Source organism: Zonotrichia albicollis, chromosome Z, assembly GCF_047830755.1.
Source record: "Zonotrichia albicollis isolate bZonAlb1 chromosome Z, bZonAlb1.hap1, whole genome shotgun sequence".
Taxonomy (NCBI): Eukaryota; Metazoa; Chordata; class Aves; order Passeriformes; family Passerellidae; genus Zonotrichia; species Zonotrichia albicollis.
In genome coordinates this window covers 45,315,301-45,335,286 of record NC_133860.1, presented here as the reverse complement: position 1 = coordinate 45,335,286, position 19,986 = coordinate 45,315,301, and the positions used below count along the sequence as shown (strand labels likewise).

The 19,986-nt window shown below is 43.6% G+C and overlaps 1 protein-coding gene across 2 annotated transcripts in view; it reads left to right on the top strand.

Annotated features, from left to right (window-relative positions):
* Positions 1–4,140: 4,140 nt before the first annotated feature.
* PUM3 (pumilio RNA binding family member 3) overlaps positions 4,141–19,986 on the top strand; it is a 70,009-nt gene continuing 54,163 nt past the window's right edge. Inside the window, exon 1 of one of the 2 annotated variants that reach the window (XM_074532838.1) lies at positions 4,141–4,289. Coding sequence is in view for 1 of the 2 variants with exons in the window: in XM_074532836.1 (XP_074388937.1) it covers positions 15,757–16,343 (587 nt within the window). In the remaining variant the exon portion in view is untranslated. Of the gene's footprint in view, positions 4,290–15,741; positions 16,344–19,986 lie in introns of those variants that run through there. The other variant, XM_074532836.1, reaches the window with a different exon arrangement.

Here is a 19,986-nt window from a genome sequence, read left to right as displayed (position 1 = left end):
TCTCATTCAAAATTTTGCTAAATCCCATTGTACATGTATTTCCCCAGTACATTAACTAACCTAACATGTCAGACTAACCAAAACAACCCCTTATTGACTGAAATATGCTACTGCTGACATTTTATTCTAAATGTTTTATAAGCAGAACTGTTCTAGTAAAGAGTGACTCTGTGTATAGGCATTTGCCATGGGCACACTGTACACAAGATCTGCTGCTGCTTTTATGATCAGAGTTCACGGCAGATGTGGTTGGTCAGTACTTATTCAGTAACTTACTTGTTAGTCAAACAGACACATTTTCAGAGCTCTAGATGGAAGAGGTGTTAAAAAGCTGCTGTCTCAGTGCTCTGCAGCTGGATGTTACCTTTCCCCACAATAAGTGATGTCCTGGCAGAGGGAGTCAGAAAGAGCTGAAAAAGCTGCAATAGTGACATGTCGAAGTGAGGGTCACAGATAGTCTTATTGCAACACAGGCACTGAATTTACTGGTCCATGTGAGTGACAAGGTGACTGTTACTCAGAACAGTAGCAATCACTTCATCAGTTTCCCTGGTCTGCAATGGTTTGCAATGCCCAAGAAAAATTTAGACTTCCCTTCTTCCTCCAGGTTTCACCCAAGAAAGTCAAACAGCCAAAATCAAAATCTGCAATTATTAAAATTGCAAGAAAATGGGACAGCCCAAATCATCACCATATAAATGACCACATTACCTTCCTGTGAACTTCTTGGTGGACTATTTTGTGTGTCTTTGGGAAGCATAATTCTTCTACCTGTACACCTTACCTCCATCCACTTATTATGGCAAATTCAAATCTATGCTCTATTACACCAACAGGTAGACAAAAAAACACTTGGCTTTGGATGTTTCTGCTGACAAACTGGCCAGAATAACTAACAATATCTATGTTGAATAATGCACCCCAATCAAGCTTTTTTGTCTTTTTCCTATTAAAGAGAATTTAATTGATTTAAATTTCTTTAAAGTGTGGGTGGAGTTTTTGTTAAAAATAAAAAAGTGATCAAATAGGTAATCCATTGTAGACAAATCCTGTTGTGATGTCTGATGGGGAAAGAAGTGGTCTCATTTAACACCACCAGATCTGACACCTTTAAACCCACTAAGCAGAATTGTACCTGCTGTTGCTCTTGACTTTAAAGGCAAAGAGACTCTGCAGAGACAACAGTCCAGCTGGGAAAGACTGTGACATTCAAGCCCAATTCTCTGTTACAGCACAGGGTACATATAGTAGCAGGCAAACCCCAGAATGGGAAATCCATTATTCAGAAGGCTGAACAATTGCTTTGTTAAGCTATACTGTATTGTATTATATTATATTATCCCAAAACTATACTCTACTACTTTATAGGAAAATAAAGAAAAACCCGTCACCCCTTACAGACAGTCACGCCACAGCTCTGACCTAACTGGTCAATCAATCCAAACAACCATCACCAGTGTCCAGTTAAGAAATCTCTTTAGTAAACAATCTCCATAACACATTCCACATGTGCCAAACAACAGGAGCAGCAGATAGAGATAAGAATTGTTTTCTCTCTCTTAGCTTCTCACTGCCTTCCCCAGGGAAAATCCTGGGAACGTTGTACCTGCTGCTCTCTGTGAACAGAGCTGCGGCCACAGGTATGCCTGTGGAACAAGTGCTGGTTGATCTGTTTTAGCCTTCAGTGTCAAAGCAGCAGCTCAACAATAATGTTTAATAGAGCATATTGTTGCACCTCTAGACTTAAATTTTGTTTTAAGTACAAAATATTTGATTTACCAAGAGATACTGAAAATCTAGTGTTTATAGAATTAATGAGGTGCTCATTGGTAGCATTAACTCAATACTGCTGATGCTGCTGACTTTGTTGATGGTCAATGAAAGACAAAACTGAATTAAAAACTGGTTTCCTCTTACTTCCACAGATTAGTTTTGAAACCACAATGGTGCACACACAAGAAGGCATTCACAACCAGGTAGCAGTTTTAGGTGAGCAACATCTTGCAGAGTGTTTACAGTCAAATTTTGATGGAATTCACCACATGAGGGATATGGTAGTGACTTGTTTGAGCAATAACCCTTGTAGTTATTTCCTCACATTCTTGAGTAACACCATAGTTTAAAGAGACTGATGGAAATCTGGATAGGAAAATCATTGGAAATTACAAAGGCAGAATATAAATTGATTGTTAGTTGGGTTTTGGTCTTTTTGAGGGTTTTTTTTTTGCTGATTCACCTAACAATTTAACATGTGCAATAAAGACTAAAAGGAAGGATCAAAATTTCCTGTCCTCAGTATTTCAAGTTCATACTACCTGTTGTTGTTCAAACTTTCAGGAATACAGGTGAGTTTTTTCAGATGCATTGTTCTCTTATTTGATTTGATAATTAAAACTAATTTATGCCTTCAGAAAACGTATTTGCCCAGTGTATGTTTGATAAAGGGCTGCAACACAGAAATTATCTCAGAACTCTTCCCCACATGTCCCTGTTCCCCCCTTCCTTCCTCAAAACCACATATATTTGTTTCAGGAAGCAAGCTTGCTACCTTAGACTCACAGTTGCAGCTAAAAACTAGTGCACTGGAGCCACAGGCATATAGCTGTTTAGTGGTTTAATGGTGGGGCCTGAAGTTGGAACCAAGGCTGCAAGTTGAAGCTGAGGCAGTAAAAGCAGCAACAGCCATTGCCTGAAGTTGGCCTCTTCTGTGGGACACTATTTGTGTTTTATGCTCATGAGAAGCTGCCAAAGACTGGGTGGTCAGTGTTACACTTCTGCTGAGGTGAGGTAGTCATCCAGTAAAGATCCTGGTTAAAAAAATATACTCTTCTGTCTCCTTGTACATTGAAAAAACTTACCCTTCAAACTAGTCTTGCCACCATCTTTTTCAGAGTATTGTGAGCAACATCCTGCCTGTTGCTCCATTTTATTACTGCTGCATCATCAGGTTCTCACATCTAGGAGAGGTAAAATCCATCTGCATGTCACTTTCCTGCTTATCCACTAGATTTCTACAACCCTTAGCTGGCATTTGCCCTGTATTTCAGCTACCTGTAGATACCTTCTTCTGTGCTAAACAAATGCCGTGTTGCCTTACCTGTATTTATTCAACCTTTCATTGCAAGAATGAATTTGACAGCCCAGAAATCTCTGTGATTTGGACTAGGTGTTAATTAAGAGGCTGTGGAATTGGGTTTGGGTTTAAGTAATCCTGCTGAGTGCTGAAGTACTGACTGTGTGCAGTGCGCTGTGCACCTGATGGCACATGCACATCCCTGTTCCTCCTTCATACAGGGGTATCATCAAATTCCCTCACAGGAATAATTAAGAAGTTATTGTCATACATGAACCCTCTCAGTCATCAGTGCAAACAGAGGTTCAGCAAAGTGTGCCCCATCTCTCTACATCTTGTGGCTAAAGAAGCTCAAAGGAACAATTCTCGGATGAACCATTCTCTATGTAGCAGGAGATTGTCACTTTGTACAACCCCACAATCCTTTGAATGCATTCAGGGTGGATACATCTGCTTCCTTTCCATACAGGATAGCCGAAGTAACCATTGAGTCCACACATTACCGACATTCATACTACAAAATGTCTGGAAACACAGCTGACGCTAACTTAAAATCCACACGGTATGTAAACCCAAGAGCACTTCTCAAAGATTGATTGATTAACCTTCATAGTGTATTTTCGGCACAGTGGCGTACATGCTAAATTAATTAACAGGAGATTTTTTTTTTTTCCCCTTTGACCACGACGGGGCGGGGCACAACCTAACTCCCAACAAAAACCAAACAATCCAGGAAAAACTTTTATAGCAAAACAGCGACACCCACTGCTGGACATCACAGTTGCACCCTTATGATCCTCGAAAATAAAGCGAAGGTGAAAACGCCAGGGAGGGGAAAGCTGAACTCCCAAGGAGCTCGCGAACCTTCTCCCTTGCATGGCTGCCACGAACCTCAGGTTGCGGTCTCAACACAGGGCTGCCCCCAAGGGCCGTGGTCATGCAGCAGGGAGACACGGACGGGGGGAGGAAGGGTGTCACGGTGTCACCAGCTCCTCGCCTCGCGTGCCCCGCTGCCTCCTCTGGGCGCAGCGACACAGACGCGGGGACGAGCGGGGGACACGGGATCACGGCCGTGCTCTCTCCGCACCCGCAGCGTTGAAGCGTGAGGATGCTCCACGCTAGGGAGGGGCTGCTGGCGGGGCTGCTGTTCGCCAGCCCCGGCCAGAACGTCCTGCAGCTGGAGAAAGAGGTGCGCGGACGTGACTGTGACACTCGGGTGGGTACCGAAGCTCCCCGACTTCTGCCGCGGGTCGCCGCCCAGGGCGGGCTCCGCATCCCGCTCGGCCGGGAAGTAGCTGGTCCCTAAGCGCCCCGGGTACTTCTTGCTGGCGGCTCGGCGGGACGAGGTGCTGTGGCTCACGGGCTGTCAGCACTGCGCGCAGCCCCGGTGCGGTGCGAGAGGCTCCCGCCGTCTTCCCTCGCCTGGCCCAAGTGCCGGCGGTGGCCTTTAAGCGGGGCCGGGGGGCGCGGGGCCGCGTCTCCCGCGGTGTGCGGCGGCTGAGGCTCGGCCGCTGCGCCGGGGGACGCCGGGCTCGGCAGCGGCAGGCCTGGCCGGGCCGGGGTCACTTCAGCCCTTGGAGCCCGTGTCTGTGCGAGCGGCTTTCCTGGGGCGCGGCGTTGGTGCTGCTGGCGAAGATCCAGCGGGCACTCGGGCGGAGGGTCACGCCGGCCGCCGCTGGGAGAGCGACCCCCCCGGCACGGCTGTCCCGGCACGGCTGTCCCGGCTAGCGCAGCGCTTCTCGGCTGTAGGGAGCTGCTCCGTCCGGGAAAGGTACAGACTGGTGTGCCACGGTTGTTTCTTCTCCCTCTTCTTGAGTTTGTAACTTAAGGCAGGGATGGTCAGAAGAGGTCTTTCCCCCTTACCTGAAGGACAGGGTCTTCTCTTGCTATGAAGCCAAATGGGAGAGAGAAAACCAGCTGTAAAAGGGTAGAAAGTAATGGAAGCCAGTCTGTAGTTGTATGAACATAACTACGTTTGTTTTGCTGCTGCTGCTGCTAGTTGGACTGCTGTGCTGAGACGGCAGCAGAGCACAGCAGTGTGTTGGGATGCACTGTTGCTGCTGGGAAAGTCCAAATTGGTCCACCAGAAGGGTACTGCTTAGTGCTGAAGGAATTCTCTCTGGTTCTGGTCTTTGTCGGTAGGCTGGCTTAAGATGCAGAAGTGATGTCTTCATGGACATCTTTACTGACTTTTTTGAAAGCAATCTTTCAAATTTGTGTCTCTACAGGGTAATAGCACAGCTGAAATTTTAAAATAAAACCAACTGCTTGAATCTAGGTGAGGGGAAGATGATGAAAAAAACCCCCACCTGAAATTGGTGTATGTACAGAAAGTAGTTAGTGAGGAGGACGAATGAGACCAATCTGGAACTGTTCTAGACATGCAGTGCTTGTCGTGGCTTTGGTTTTTCAAAATGGATCTCAGTAACTTCTGAATGGATTGATGGAATAGATATTTTACTTGTGCTGAGTTATGCTTGGTTTTTGGTCAGCAATGTAAATGAATCAGTATTAGTACTGACTATGGACTTGGGTTTTCAGTCATCTAACATGTCATTTAAGAAGGCATAAGTGACATTAACTGACCACTAATCACAGCTGATATGGGCTTCTGTCTTGCATTGTATTACTCAGAAGACTGATCTGTAGTTACTATTTTCTTGGTGTTTCCTTTTATACACATTCTTTCATGTGAACGACCTGCTGGAAGCAGAGAGAAATTCAAAGTTAACAATTTCTTGCTTTGGGGAATTTTTTTTATATTAACGTAAGGGCTCACATAGAACACAACTGAAAACTTTGATGCTATAGTGTGCGTACATTGAGTTGTGTCCAGCAACACTGGGCTTTAGTTTAATAAAACCACATTTGTAAGTTTTGGGTGAGGATGCATCGGTGTGCTGTTGTTGGTAAAAGAGAGGAATATTGCAAAGCTGTTTTGAGGTACAGGCTGTCTTCTTTTTTCTTTTCCATTTGTAAGAAGATGTTCAAGTTAAGCCCTATCTGACCCTATGGGTAATACAAAACTTTTTATGAAAGCTGGTAGATCAGCAACTTGATGCTTGAATACTTTGTGTGTTAGGTAAGAGAAGAAGTCTGCAAATAGCTAGATGGTGCAGCCTATAATTAATACTGCTAATGTACCATGGGTGAAAAAATACAAACATTAGTAAGATCATTCCAATAAGCAGATACTAGTACTAGAAAAACACATTACATATGGTAGATATATGTCATTTAAGCAATAAAAACAATTGACATAATTTGAAATCTTGACTTTTTCCCCCTCCATGCTTCAAACTGAAATGATGAAAATTACTTTACTTTCAAACTTCCTACATAAATATATGTCCCCTATGTATTGGATAAGTCTGGAAAAAATTAATAGTTGGACTCAATGATCTTAGAGCTCTTTTCCAACCTAAATGATTTTGTCATTTAAGTAACAAAAACAAACAACAAAATGAAAAAAAAATCTACCTTTCAAAACCATCTTCTTTCTTTACCAATAAGAAAATATTTTCTGGAAAATATTTTTTTAGAGAATAAAGCATGCACTTTTTATGTGCGTTTTCAAGTCATAAAATATTCCTGGTCAAACTGTCTGGTCAAAAATTAATCCAAGTTCAGATCCATCAGGACTGGATGTTGTTACAGCACTCAGTTTATCTATAGTTTTTATACTTCATGTATCACTACTGCATTTGTCTGATTCTTTTGTGTTATTGTCTGTAATTTAATAATTGTAACTAAGTACAGAGCTAACTAAGAATGCAGACTACATTACATAGCATAATACATAGTATGCAGTTTATGACTGGTACTCAGAGTGATTTTAAAGTCCAACAAGTGAGTGGCTGCTGGACTTTGTGCTCCTTGCTTGCAGTTGTTTGTAAGAATTCCACCAGCTCAGGCGTTAAACACTTACCCTTCATGGGGATGCATGCTGGGGCAATACAGGGTCTAAAGTCACGGGATGTAAGTACAACCACTCTGTTACCCAGAAAGGAACGCTGAAGCAATAGAATTTCTTCTTAAGTGGAATAACTGGCTCCTGCAAAGACTGACAAATACAAGATATTAAAACACAGAAAAAGATGTCATTATGCTTTATCAGACAATAGACCTGTTTCAGGTGTGGGACAGTAGACAGCAATAATTGCCACAATGCAGTATTCATATATGTGGAGAAAGAAGAACCAAGTACAGGTGCCTCAGGCAGCAGGCGAGTATACTTCTGAGCAGACGGACTGGCTCTGAGCTGGAGCTGCACTGCTTTGGGAGGAGCATCCATCAGGAAAACCATGGATTCTGGTGAGCTGTGAAGCCAAGGAGAGCTGCAGACTCTTGTGCCTCTTGAGGCCGCTTGTGGAGGAGAGGTATTGTCAATAAGACAGATGATGACTTGGCCTGAATTACTGTCTGGGACAGTTCATTACTGCTGGTTCAGAAATGAAAATGTAATCAGCAAAACAACTCCTGAAAGGTAGGCAGCTGCTACTAAGAAGACTCGGACCTTCAGTCAAAATATTTTAATGGGTGTTGAACAGAAGAAATCCTGCTCTCTGACACAGTGCATTGCTTTGGGGTGTGATACTAAAAATGTAATTTGTAGGTGGTTTATGGAATGATCATAACAGAATTGCAAAAGCAAATACACTGGTAAAAATAGTGAGCACTTCTCAGAAGAAAGTAGAAAATTCTTGTCCAGAGAGTGTTCCTAGAAAGCCAAGAGAAAATCCAGAGCTGCAACCCACCTGGATCTAAGCAACCTTAAGAGCAGATAGCAGAGTCCTAAGATGCAAATATAGTAGTGTGGTGGCCTCTCCAGAGCTGCTAGGCCTCATGGATTCCCTATCCTGTGTAAACTGGTATGTAAACTGATCTTAGTGGTCTTAAACTGAGACCACTGAAGTTATTGAAAGGTTCAAAGTTTGGCATATGGTACAGCTCTAATTCAGTTATACTGTTGCTTAATTGCTCTGAAAGACCATTAGCTGCAGTTTGTCTCAAGTATTTTTTTTCACCTTATCTAACAAAATAAGCTGTCTTGAATACACTTACAAGGATAGAATCCTTGGAATCTTGTAGTGGTTTTGGTTTCATCTGTTGATTTATTACTGTATTTTTTTGTCCTTTACAAATATCAAGGATATAAACACATCAGGATTTAAGCTTCTAAAAACACATCCAGCTTTGCTGTACCTAGCAGAAGTAGATAACATGGTGCTCATTCATGGCAATTTTAATGTGAAACAAAGTTTAGATCCGTTTAGAAGCTGAAAAGAAGAACTAACAGCTGCAGAACCCATGTATTTCTGCATTAAAGTGCAAGTTCTGGACAAAAGCCTATTACACTAGCTCTACACTCATTATTTGTTTTGCCTGAGGTTACTAGGAAACAAAATCCCTGATACCTTTGAAAGGTATTAGGAAAGAGTTATTAGCTGTTACTAGTAGTTTGAAGTGGGGGGGTAGAAAGTAGTATTTTTCTGATTCAGCAGATATTTTGACAAAATTCAACAGCAGCCTAAAATATAAAGCATTTTTTCTCTCTAGTTATATACAGAGCAAACTCACCAATGCCTAGGTAAGCTGCTTTTGCAAACTGTCTTTTTATTTAAAGGACATGGATAGGATGGTCTAGAAGAAACTGGAAGAGTAGTCTTTAGTTTTGTTTTGAAAAGCGAACAGTCTTTTTTGAAATACTGATGTTTTTTTCCTTTCCCCTTACCTTCCATGTAACAATATCTGCAGTAGTCTTGTTGTAAATGACAAACCTAAAAACTGGAAGGGTGGCAGATTAGTTTCTCTTTATCTATTTACAGTTGAAAAAAGGTAGGAAATCTGTAATAAATGTGTGGTTTGGTCCTTATATGTGTTAGGTCAAGTCAAGACAGGGAGTAAAATTTGGGCATTATATATGCAAGAAAGACTATTTTTAGATTGTTGGTGTCTTCATTTATGGAAGGTGATGAATTTTGTAAGAGTTAGTAAATTAGTGAAAGCCTCAGGGAAAGTCTGCTGTATCTTATCACATATTTATATTATTACCTTTTTTTTTTTTCTTTATGATCCTTCACATCTTCCTTGGGACCTGCCTTTCTGAGGTTTCTAATTTTGAATGAGTCAGGCACAAATCCTCATCTTGTAAAAATGTATACTATTGATTTTTCTGCTGTGATTTATTGCCATTAACTTCAGTTGCCATATACCTGGAAGGTGTATGGGTGGCATTACATTTACATGTGCTTATATGATTACGTTATTTTGTGTTGAAAGCAAATGGCAGCCCTTTAGTACAGATATCTGGAGAGCAAACCATCTGTGCTGAGGTTATGATGATCTGATAATTTCAGTCTTGTTATATTGTTTTCCAAAGGATCAGAAGTGATGTATCATCACAACTCTTTCTTCGCTGTTTTATGGTAGCTCATTCTCTTCAAGTTTTATTCACATAAAACTGTAGTTGAAATGTAATGATATTCTCAGAAGGATGTGGACATGGAATTAGAAAAAATAAAGTAAAAATAAGTATATCTGTAATTAGAAAAGGAGTGTGGCCTTCTCTCTGCAAATCTGGTAACTTTACACCAGGCTCATGGCCTCCAAGATTTTTTTGTATAACAAAGGAGGTGCACTGACTCATTACATGTCAAGTTGAGTAGACAGGAACCATGTAAAGTCAAGTTTCAAATAGCAGTATGAGGTTTTGCAGGAGTTGTAACTGGATACAATAAAGTGGCTGAGGTGCATAACTGCTGGTGGTTGTTGTTGGAGCGGTTTTAGGTAACACTGAGCTTTGGGGGTCTCTCAATATTAAAAATTCACTGAAAGGGCTACATTTCCAATTTTACCAAGAAGGAAGCAAGGCAAGTAAGTATACTACTGTATGGCTAACAAGTTATTCAAAATAGAAGAAAAGGAAAAATCACACTAGAATTGCTCTAAATCACACTAGAATGATTAGTGAAAATAAAAGCCCTCTTGCAGCACCCCAAAGAAGGGTTTCTAGAGCATATAGTTGGAACAGGTGGTACTGGAAATTATATCTTTGACAGTGGATACTGCCCTTCTTCACCTTCAGAAATGTACTTTCTGGTGCTCAATGAAGCATTGCTAGTTGTACAATGAATCAGGTGCTCCCAATGGAAAAAGTACCAGGAATCAACTCATTAATTGGTCTCCTATCTATTGTGGCTTGAAAATAATAGAACAGATTTTAAGAACAGATACTGCTCACCAAGGCAGCTAGATGGAATTCTGCTTGCTTCTTTTCTATTCAAGCATCAGATACTTGAGTCTTTTGGGCTATTTCTAGTTCTTCCAAAACAGTGTTTCAGGTAAATGACTACCCCTTAACATTGACATTTGCCTTGTGACCTACCAGGAATATATATAGGGTTTGCTTGCTTTGCTCTCAAAGTGGGCCTGATGATACCACTTTAGTATGAAACTTTAGTCTGGTTATTTGGAGATTTTTTTAACTGCCTGTGGAAAACTGTGGACATCTTCAGATTTTGAAGATTTTGAAGAAAAGCAGTTGATGAGGATTAGAGCATGCACTGATGTGCAATTTGAAAGGGAATTCATGAGGAATCAAGGAGATGGCACTGTGGCAGGACATCCCCCTACACAGAAGAGCTTTTCTGCTCTGTCGATCAGCTGGTGCAATAGCTCTGGTGCAATAGCTCTGGACGTTCTCCCCCGACACATGGCGTGATGACATGACCCAGCCCAGCTCTCTGACTGGTAAATTGTCACTTGCTAGTGAATTATTTCACTCTGTGGCACCAGGGGTAGAACTTCCAATAAACACCTGAGTGGGGTGGTAACACTCAGGTTACCACGTGAGAACACGTGGGGAGGTAAGCTGGATATTTCTGACGGAGACACTACTTTACAAATTATAAAAGCTACACAAACTTTCATGGAGGCAGAAACCTCCTACACACACCCTGGAAACCTGTTGGACTTCTCAAGCAGAGTTTGGATGCAAATTTGTTGGATACTTTCCTGGCAACTGAGTGAAAGAATTCTAGTGTACTCCATCACCAATTCAGTGGTTAATTACATTGAATCCTAATCTGTACTATTTCTTTGCTGGCTGTAAATAGAGGTACCTTTATAATGCACTACTAGTATTTTGTCTAGTAGTAGTTCTTTTTGTTTTATTTCTGTGTACTAAGTAGTCTGTATAAAGTCTTATGTCTGTTAATTTTGTTAATTCATTAAATAATTCACCTTGTAATAGACCTAATCAACCATTATTAAGAACTTGTCAGCGAGAGCAGTCTGGCAGAGGCCACGTCAAACAGCCACTCTCAGAAATCTGCATCAAAGGCAGGACTTGCCTGGGCTCTTGCCCTCTCATTCATCACAGGCAGCAGGACTATGTCAGTGCTGGAACAGGGGTGAATGTGGTAGCTCACACATTAAGCAGGACTGAGCCTACTCATAAAGAAGCATACTAAGAACAGTATGAAAGTACTGGTGTTTAATTGCTTAAAACAAGAAAGTTTCTAAAGGATGCAAAAACGATCAGTGCTGACATCTCAGGAGGGTTTAATTTCTCACAGCAAACAGCAGTCTAGACTGAAAAATACCTGTTATGTATTCATCTTAAGTACTTAATTCAGGAACACTGAAAGCTTTGGGGGTGCTTTTGCTTTTGGCAATCTCTGTCAACTTGTTCTTAGATGTCCAGAGCTTGCATTGCCTGGCAGAGGCCTGCAAGTCCAGCACAGGTGTTTTGGGAGCATCACACTGCACAACACCTCTGGCAACACCTTTGTTAATGTTCTTTGATGTCCCATACTGCAGGCAACTGACATGGGACAATGAGAGAATGACAAAGGTATGGGAGAGATAAGGGACTCCACTCTTGCTTTCTCAATTGTCATAATTAATTTTATACCAACATTTCCAGTACCGATGAACCTGCCCCTTTCTCTCCAGAAGGCAGTGGTCTGAGGAAATTTGGATCCCATAAGGCTGAGCAGGGATCAGGGATCATAAGAGATGTGTGAGCAGCCCAGGCAGAGCAGCAGGATGGGCATGCGGCTCTCGCATGTGCTCTGGGCACGGCTTGGGCTAACTGTGCCAAGGACAACCTCGTTGCAAGGCTTTTAAGTAACCACATCTTGCAATCCTTGATGAAAACTAGATAGATCACAGCCTTATCCAGAACCTCTAGATTCCTCCAGGCATTAACATGACCTCTTAAACATGACTGTATCTTATCAAGTTTATCTCATTTAGAGCAAATGTGGCTAACCACAAGGATTTTCAGAGTGGAAGTTCTTCATGGAAGTAAGGGATTTTCAGAGTTTTGCAGACTCCTGAAATGTAGACTCTGTCTGGTATGGCAGCAAGAAAATATTCTTGTGCAGTCTCGTAACATCTGAGTATTTCCACCTCTTCCTATGCTCAACAGCCTTAATAAATAAGAAAATGCCCCACCCCTGTCTCATAGAAGAAACTGAGGGATGGCACAGCTATGACTTACTACTCCTTGTAAGGTTGGTTTTGGGACCCTTCTGCCACTAGATCAGTGTCTGATTTTGCTTGTGAAATGACAAGGAAAAGGTAGCAGGGCACATGGGAAGAAAGAACTGCTGAAAGGCTGTGAAATATGGTATAAGTAAAGTTAATCTGACTTTAGAATTCCAGGCATCTGTTCTGATTCTGCAGCTTTAGCTGAGGTGATAAATGACCCCACAAGTAAATCTGAATATAGCTATACCACAGGAATGTGCAATCAGTTTTCAAGCTTTTGCCTGAGTAAACAGCAATTTGTTTGAGACAGTTTGCAAATCATGGAATTTTGGTTTGCCATTAGAAAAAGTCTCAGATATTGCTTCCAGACTATTGCACTGGATGCTTCAATGCCTTTGAAAATATGAACTTGTGTCTAAGCACACTGAGTTTGCTTGGTTCACTTATTTTATTTGAGTATTTTGCTAAAGATAAAAAGCTCTCATATGTGAGAACTCCAGCATGACGAAATAGTGTTTTGCGACCTCTGACAATTTGTTGGGCCTATTTCTTACAAAGCAAGTGGAACCTTTCTCTCTGATCAACTTCACAGAGATGACTGGCTGGACAGTGAATTGCAAGCAGCTATGTGATGTGGCTTAGGGAGAGGACAGCAAAGCTGTAGCTCTGCAGGCCCAGTGCAGGCCACCTGCTTTGTAACATAAGAGCAACTATTTCTCGTAAAATTTAATTGCCACAGCTAGTCTTGGCTGCTGCTTCACTTCACTGCTGCCCGCTGCAGAGACACTGTACTTCCTGCTCCACGTGTGCTGGCAAAACCATCACATACAGTTGGTCCAGCATTGGTCTGTGAGTTTATTCAGCATCAACCCTTTCTCCTTCTGTGGCTGCAACCTTGACCAAAGTCAGCAGTCAGTAACATTTTTTCAGGTTTGGCTGATTTTCCTGCTGTGAATCCAAGGAACAATTCGTTTTTTCAGGGCAAGAGCAAAAGTGCTGGCCCCGGCAGACTGCTGGGTAAGTATTTTTCTATAAGCTTTAATCACACAGCCAGCACAAGTATCCATAGCTAAGGTTAAATGGAGCAGAAAACCACAATATTTATTTGCAAGTGACAGAGGGAGTGCTGTCTCCATCCCTCTTGCTATTTTGCACACAGGCCTCTTAGTGCTGGAAAAGTAATCTTCAATGACAGTGATCCCAAAGTGTATACCATACTGCACCAAAGGATTAAACCCTTTGCTCTTCAATAGCTTCTTGGCTAGATAATTTGGTTCTATTGAATTTCAGCGAGAGATTGACCCATATTACAAAAGACTGTTTCTCTTTTGACAAATAATGGCTGAACTCTTTCTCCCTGATGTACTGCTGACTGAAAATCAGTCTCCTTCATACCCCATATTATAGAAGGAGCATGCATTAGTCAGCATGCATGCAAGCATGAAAAACCCCAAAAACAACCACAAGAGAAAATAATTTAAAGGATTTAAAATCCTTTTAAAGGATCAAGGCATAAAACCAGGTTCTGATTATCAACACACAGCAGTTACATTAAAATGTGGGTCTATGAGCCTTTCTTCAGCATTTCATAATTGTGGGTCCTGAGTAGTTTCTGATAAATATGCAGCACCTAGCAAGTAGATACCGCATTTTAACAGGGGCAATTAGTCATCCATATCGCATTCCAGCCATTATGTTGCATTTTATTAATATAACTGTACCCAGGACATTGCAACCAGCTTCTGGTTTATGTTTCACCACTTCCCTTTCACATTCCGAGTCAAGACCATAAAGTGTCTCTGAGGCTTTTGCAGAAGTCCCTTACCCCATTTTAGGGTGACTACATCACTGCTATTCCCTTTGCTCTGCCATGAAACATTCCTCATTATTTTTTTACTGCTGCTACTGAAGATCTGCCGTCACTGACCTGCACTGGGTTCCTGAGATAGAGGCGATGCTCTGATGCTCGTGGCATAGGTGCTTTGGGTCTGAGGAGTGGCTGATGGTCTGTGCTAGCACTGATCCAGGCAGTGCCCAAGCGTCTCCTGGAGTGAGCACAGCCAGTCTGTCATGCCTATGGCCCAGGTAGGGATGCCCTCTCACCATCACCAGGGTTGTTATTCATGTCTCCTGAACCCCTTCCCACCTGGCCCCCCCATCCACCCTGCGTTATCCCCTCAGCTGGGTCACTCACGGGAACAGTGGGAGCTGTGGTGGCACCAGCACTGGCCTCCTCAGGGATGTCACATCTGAAGGAACTGGGGAGCCACTGAAGGCACAGGAGGCCAAGGGGGCTGGGGGCAGCTGAGGGGAAGGTGGGGCTGAGAGGAGGTGGTGGGCTTGAGGGCTCTGGGGTGGCTGAGGGGGGTGGCAGAGGCTGGAGGGCTGAGGGATGGCAGGGGCAGAGGATGAGGACATTACAGTGTGGGCTGGGGACACTGAGGGGACATGAGGAAACTGATGATGTAAATACTCAAAAAGCATATTGTTTGCAGTATCTCAGTTGTGACGAGAAATTGAGACGCGTTGTTTAAAGTTTCATAAGTTGTAAAAAAAAGTTTTCTTACCAAGGAAAGAAGTTGCTCAACCAAGACAGCAGACTGTGAGCCAATTCATGTCATGTCCTCAGGTGAACTTGTGGCCATGAAAGGATAAAGTAAGGTGGGAGCCATTCTCCAAATAACCACCAAAGACCCTTTTGAGACTGTTCTCCAAACTCTGTATGCATGCCCAAGCTATAAGGTGTACAGCTTTGTATATGTTAATAAGGGGAACGAGAATTTTCGAAAACTCTGCTGGCGTGTCCGTCCGTCCCACCCCCCCCCCCCCCCCTCCCCCGTGCACCCAGCACTGAAATTAAGTAACGCCTGCTTTCTAATACTGAAATCACAGTGCTAGAGAGTTGTATTCTTTCTGTGACGCGGAGGGCAGCGGGGTCTGGGCTGGGGGCACTGAGGGCACCGCAGGGCTCGCAGGGCCCGGAGCTGCCGTGGGCAGCGCGGCGCGCTCCGGGACCGACGCTCGGGAGCCTGAGGGTTCCCGAGGGGCCGGCCCGAGCGCGCGTCGTGCATCGGGCGCGTGCCAGCGTTCGACGGGGGCGGCGCCGCCCCCGCGCGGCGGCCGTTGTGGGCGGCGGGGCGTTGGGCGCGCGCTGCCGCGTGTCGCGACAGTTGCCGCCCGGCGCGATGGCGAAGCCGCCGCTGCCGGCTGGTTTCCGCCCCTCCTCCGCCGCTCTCTGGCCCCGCTCCCGCCCTGTCATCCCCCGGCCCTGCACCTTCCCCATGAAGCTGTGGCTGCTGGTCAACAGCCCCTGCGTCCACTCGGTGCGCTGGGACGCCCACGGCGAAGGCCTGTTCATCGACCAGGGGCTCTTCGAGCAGGAGCTGCTGGGCGTGGGGCTCAGCGCCTCCGGGGAGGAGGAGCTCTTCAAAACCAAGAACTTCGGCAGCATCGTCCGCCAGCTCAACCTGTACGGGTTCCACAAGCTGACGGTGAGTCCGGCCAGCAGCACGGTCGGGTCCAGACCGAGGCCGGCCACGGCGGTGGGCGATACCAGCTACGCTGATGGGCCCCTGCACCACTTCTGGAACCCGCATTTTCGCTACGGCCGCCCCGACCTCCTCGTAAAGATCAAGAGACTGACCAAGGCCAACAAGGAGAAGCTGGACGCTGGCCTGGAGGTGACCAGCCGTCTGCCCGACGACTTGCAGTACATTACTGGAAGGGGACTTGCTGCTGTGGCCCACGTCCCTCGGCGAGGTCGGAAGGACCGGTGAGACGGAGGGGTCATGGGTGGCTGGGCTGGGGATGACATGGGCTTGGAAAATTGGCACTGCCCTGGGGGGAGCGAGTCCCCTGCCCTTGCTGGAGACTGCTCTGTTCACACGGTGTTAAGAAAAGGGTTGTTCTTTAGGAAGGTAGATCTGCTGCCAGTAAACACAGGGAATATAATTACAAATTGCTACAACTGTGCTGCCTATATATAAATACACAAATATCAAAATATGTATCTGAATATCTGTATACCTCTCACTGTGTAGCTCACAGGTCATGCTTGTATTATCTACAACGAATGACACGGTTCACAGTGTTTCAGTGTGCCTGTAGACTGCCAGCAAGGACCTAAAACTAATATACACACCAAATTGTACTTAGATAAAAGATGCAACAAGCATACTTTCGTATGTTTAAAATCTTTGTAATTAAAAAAAAAAAAAAGCCCAAAACACAAGTTCAGTCTGCTTTGAAAATGAAGAGACCAATCAAAAGAAAATAGTGCAGCAGTTCTGCTTTTTGCATCTTGTATTTTCAGCAGTGGGAAACCATATACAACATAGAGAAGAATGGAAACGAGAAAGGAAAACTTTGAGATCTACTTTAGGAACACACACAAATTGAGTAATTTTCAATGTTCTCAAATTCAGGAAAGAAGTTCATAGAAAAGTCAGTTATCTCAATAAAATGTTGCTTGATGCAATAGGCTAAGAGCTATTGTTCAACACACACCCAGTTTTCTAAAATATGAATTGTTAAGTAACATTCATTCACATGAACTGAAAATATATCCATGGATACTTTGTAAATTTCAAAACCTTGCCTTTTCCTACAAATGGTATTTCATCAGGCTGTCTTTCTTTTTTGTTTATTTTGTTTGAAATTAGCTTCTGATCTTATTTCACATCACTCACGTTACATAGCTCTTGGCCATGTTGCTTTTCTGATAACACTAAGATGTACTAACATGAGGCCTACCTTAGATATCTGATATGAAAGACCTTTTTCACCTTTCATCCACAGAAAAGTTCCCCAGCCCAGGGCATGGCAAACAGTAGCACAGTTACCTGGGCCATTACTGGGATGGCTGAGGATAGGCAGGATAGTGATCATCATGCAGCCCAGCAGAGAGGATGTGACATTGGTGCCCTCCATTAGCACAACAAGAGGAAACAGATGAGATAATCCAGAAGATCTTCCTAATTTTGGGGTGGGAATGAGCTCAGAAAGCCTAGAGTTTTGTAAAGCTTGTGCAAAAGGCTGTGTCTGATTCACACGGTCAGTGCTGCTTCATTGCTGTCTGCTCCACCTGGGTGAACGGCTCCTACCCAAATCTTGTCTGTGTTGTCATCTCTCTCTTCTTAAGATCATTTCATAATAGTGAGGAGCAAATGAAACTAAGTGAAGTAAGACATACCACTTCAAACTTGTAAGGCTTTTTTAGAGGTTTAAGTACAGTACCCAAACAGGCACCTAATTCACTGCCTCAGGTGTTCTTCCGCAAGTTTACTGCTGCAAGTCACTGAGTCGTGATACTAAGAGTACCATGGGTTCTTCAGATGTCACAGTTGCTGTGCCATACATGGAAAGAAAAGCTGGAGCAATTTATATAAAACTTAATGTGTTCAGGACCCATGAGGGAAGGTTCTATGGCTTTTGTGATTCTGGGGTTCAGATTAAATGATCATAATGCTGCTTTCTGGGCTCAGCTCCCCTGAATCAGAGCCAAAAACCGCACATATGAGCTCCTTTAAATAAAGATTTAGAAGTCTAAATCTTTAGAAATCTAAATTGTTGCAACACACAATTAATCACTTGTAAATTACTAACTTCTTTTGGGGTTTTTTCCCCTGATGTCCTCATAGTGGATGTAAATGAAAAAATTGTCCAGAGGAGGCAACGAGGCTGGAGAGGGGCTGGGAACACAAACCCTGTGAGGAACGGCTGAGGGAGCTGGGGGTGTTTAGCCTGGAGAAAAGGAGACTCAGAGGTGCCCTTATCACTCTCTGCAACCCCCTGAAAGGTGGCTGTGGTCAGGGGGGGTTGGTCTCTCTCCAGGGAACAGCTGACAGAACCAGAGGACAGTGTCTTAAGCGGCATCAAGGGAAATATAGGTTGGACATTAGGGAAAAGTTTTTTACAGAGTGATAAAGTTCTGGAATGGCCTGCCAGGGGACATGGTGGAGTCACCATCCCTGGATATGTTTAAGAAAAGACTGGATGTGGCACTCAATGCCATGGTTTAGTTGAGGTGTTAGAGCATGGGTTGGCCTCGATGATCTTTTAAGGTCTCTTCCAACCTAGTGATTCTGTGAATTCTGTAAATTCTGACCAACACTGTCTTTCTATATTTTACTTGAAGTGGCCATGGTAAACCCTTGCATGAGGAAGACGAATTCTGTGAAATTATCATAAACCACAGTTAATGTGCCTCTGACATGTGAAGCATTTAAACTACATTCCTAAAGACACGTTCCTCTTTTGGGGGAGTCAGTCAGATCTTAATTGTACTTAGTGCAAATATATTTTCTAAGGCAGAGAGAAAGGGAAGGAATTGGAGGGTTTCTCAATCTTTTTAAAAGTACACAGAAGAGAGATGTCTAAAGGAAAATGCAAAATGACAAATGCTGCGTACTGTCATCTCACCAAATGCATATCTTACTTTGTGCTGCAAGTGGGAACAGCAACTGGCAAGTACAGTTGAAGTGTGTTTAAAAATAAAAACCACCAGTCTACTAGAAGATTTTAAGTGTAATATCATTAAAGAATCTTGGAAACTCACTGTGCAGGGGATCACTTACAGCCACAGGAAACATCCTAGTTGTCTGCTCAGGGGGCAGAAGCATCATGGCAGGACAACAGCCACAAGAGAGGGAGCACAGCCAGTTCTAGAAGAGGAGAAAAGACAGTGCCCAGACTCCAGAAACCCCAGAAGCCTGGGAAGGAAAGCATCTTGTAAAAATTGAGGCAAATCAGACACATACAAGAAGAAATACTTATCTGAATTGAAATAAACTTAAAGAGACACTGGTGGCCCTATTCTTTGTCTAGGACTGCAGCCATCCAGCAAAACTTCTGCTCTGCTTCACTGCCTGCCAAGCATGATGTGCCTCTTCTGAAGCTGATGTCACTTTCAATGCTGTGACATTGCTGTCTTCATTCACCCAAGTCCCTGTAACACAGCAGAGTGAGCAGAGTTCACTTTGACCTGTGACCCCCTGGGGGACCAGGTTGCTTAGGGATGATGCAATGTCCCTGTCTCTTGTTCTGCCTCATGAGATCCCACATAGTACTTATCACTGCATATTGTGATGTCTTTATACTGCTGCTAAGGCACCAGCATGGCATCTCTGTGGCAAACAAGCTGTATTTGCCACTGATCTATGAATTTACTGAGAAGCAGAAGCACAATGGTTCATTCAGTGCCAAATTAAAGTTTTGTTGGCTTATTTAAATTACTTTTCTTTCAGCTTCTTAAAGATCAGCCACTTCTGAGTAATAGTGTATGCTCAACTTGTAACTGGAGATCTAAAAGTAGGCTATTAGGTGAATGAACCAAGGGATGGATGGATGGATGGATGGATGGATGGATGGATGGATGGATGGATGGATGGATGGATGGATGGATGGGAGAATGAATA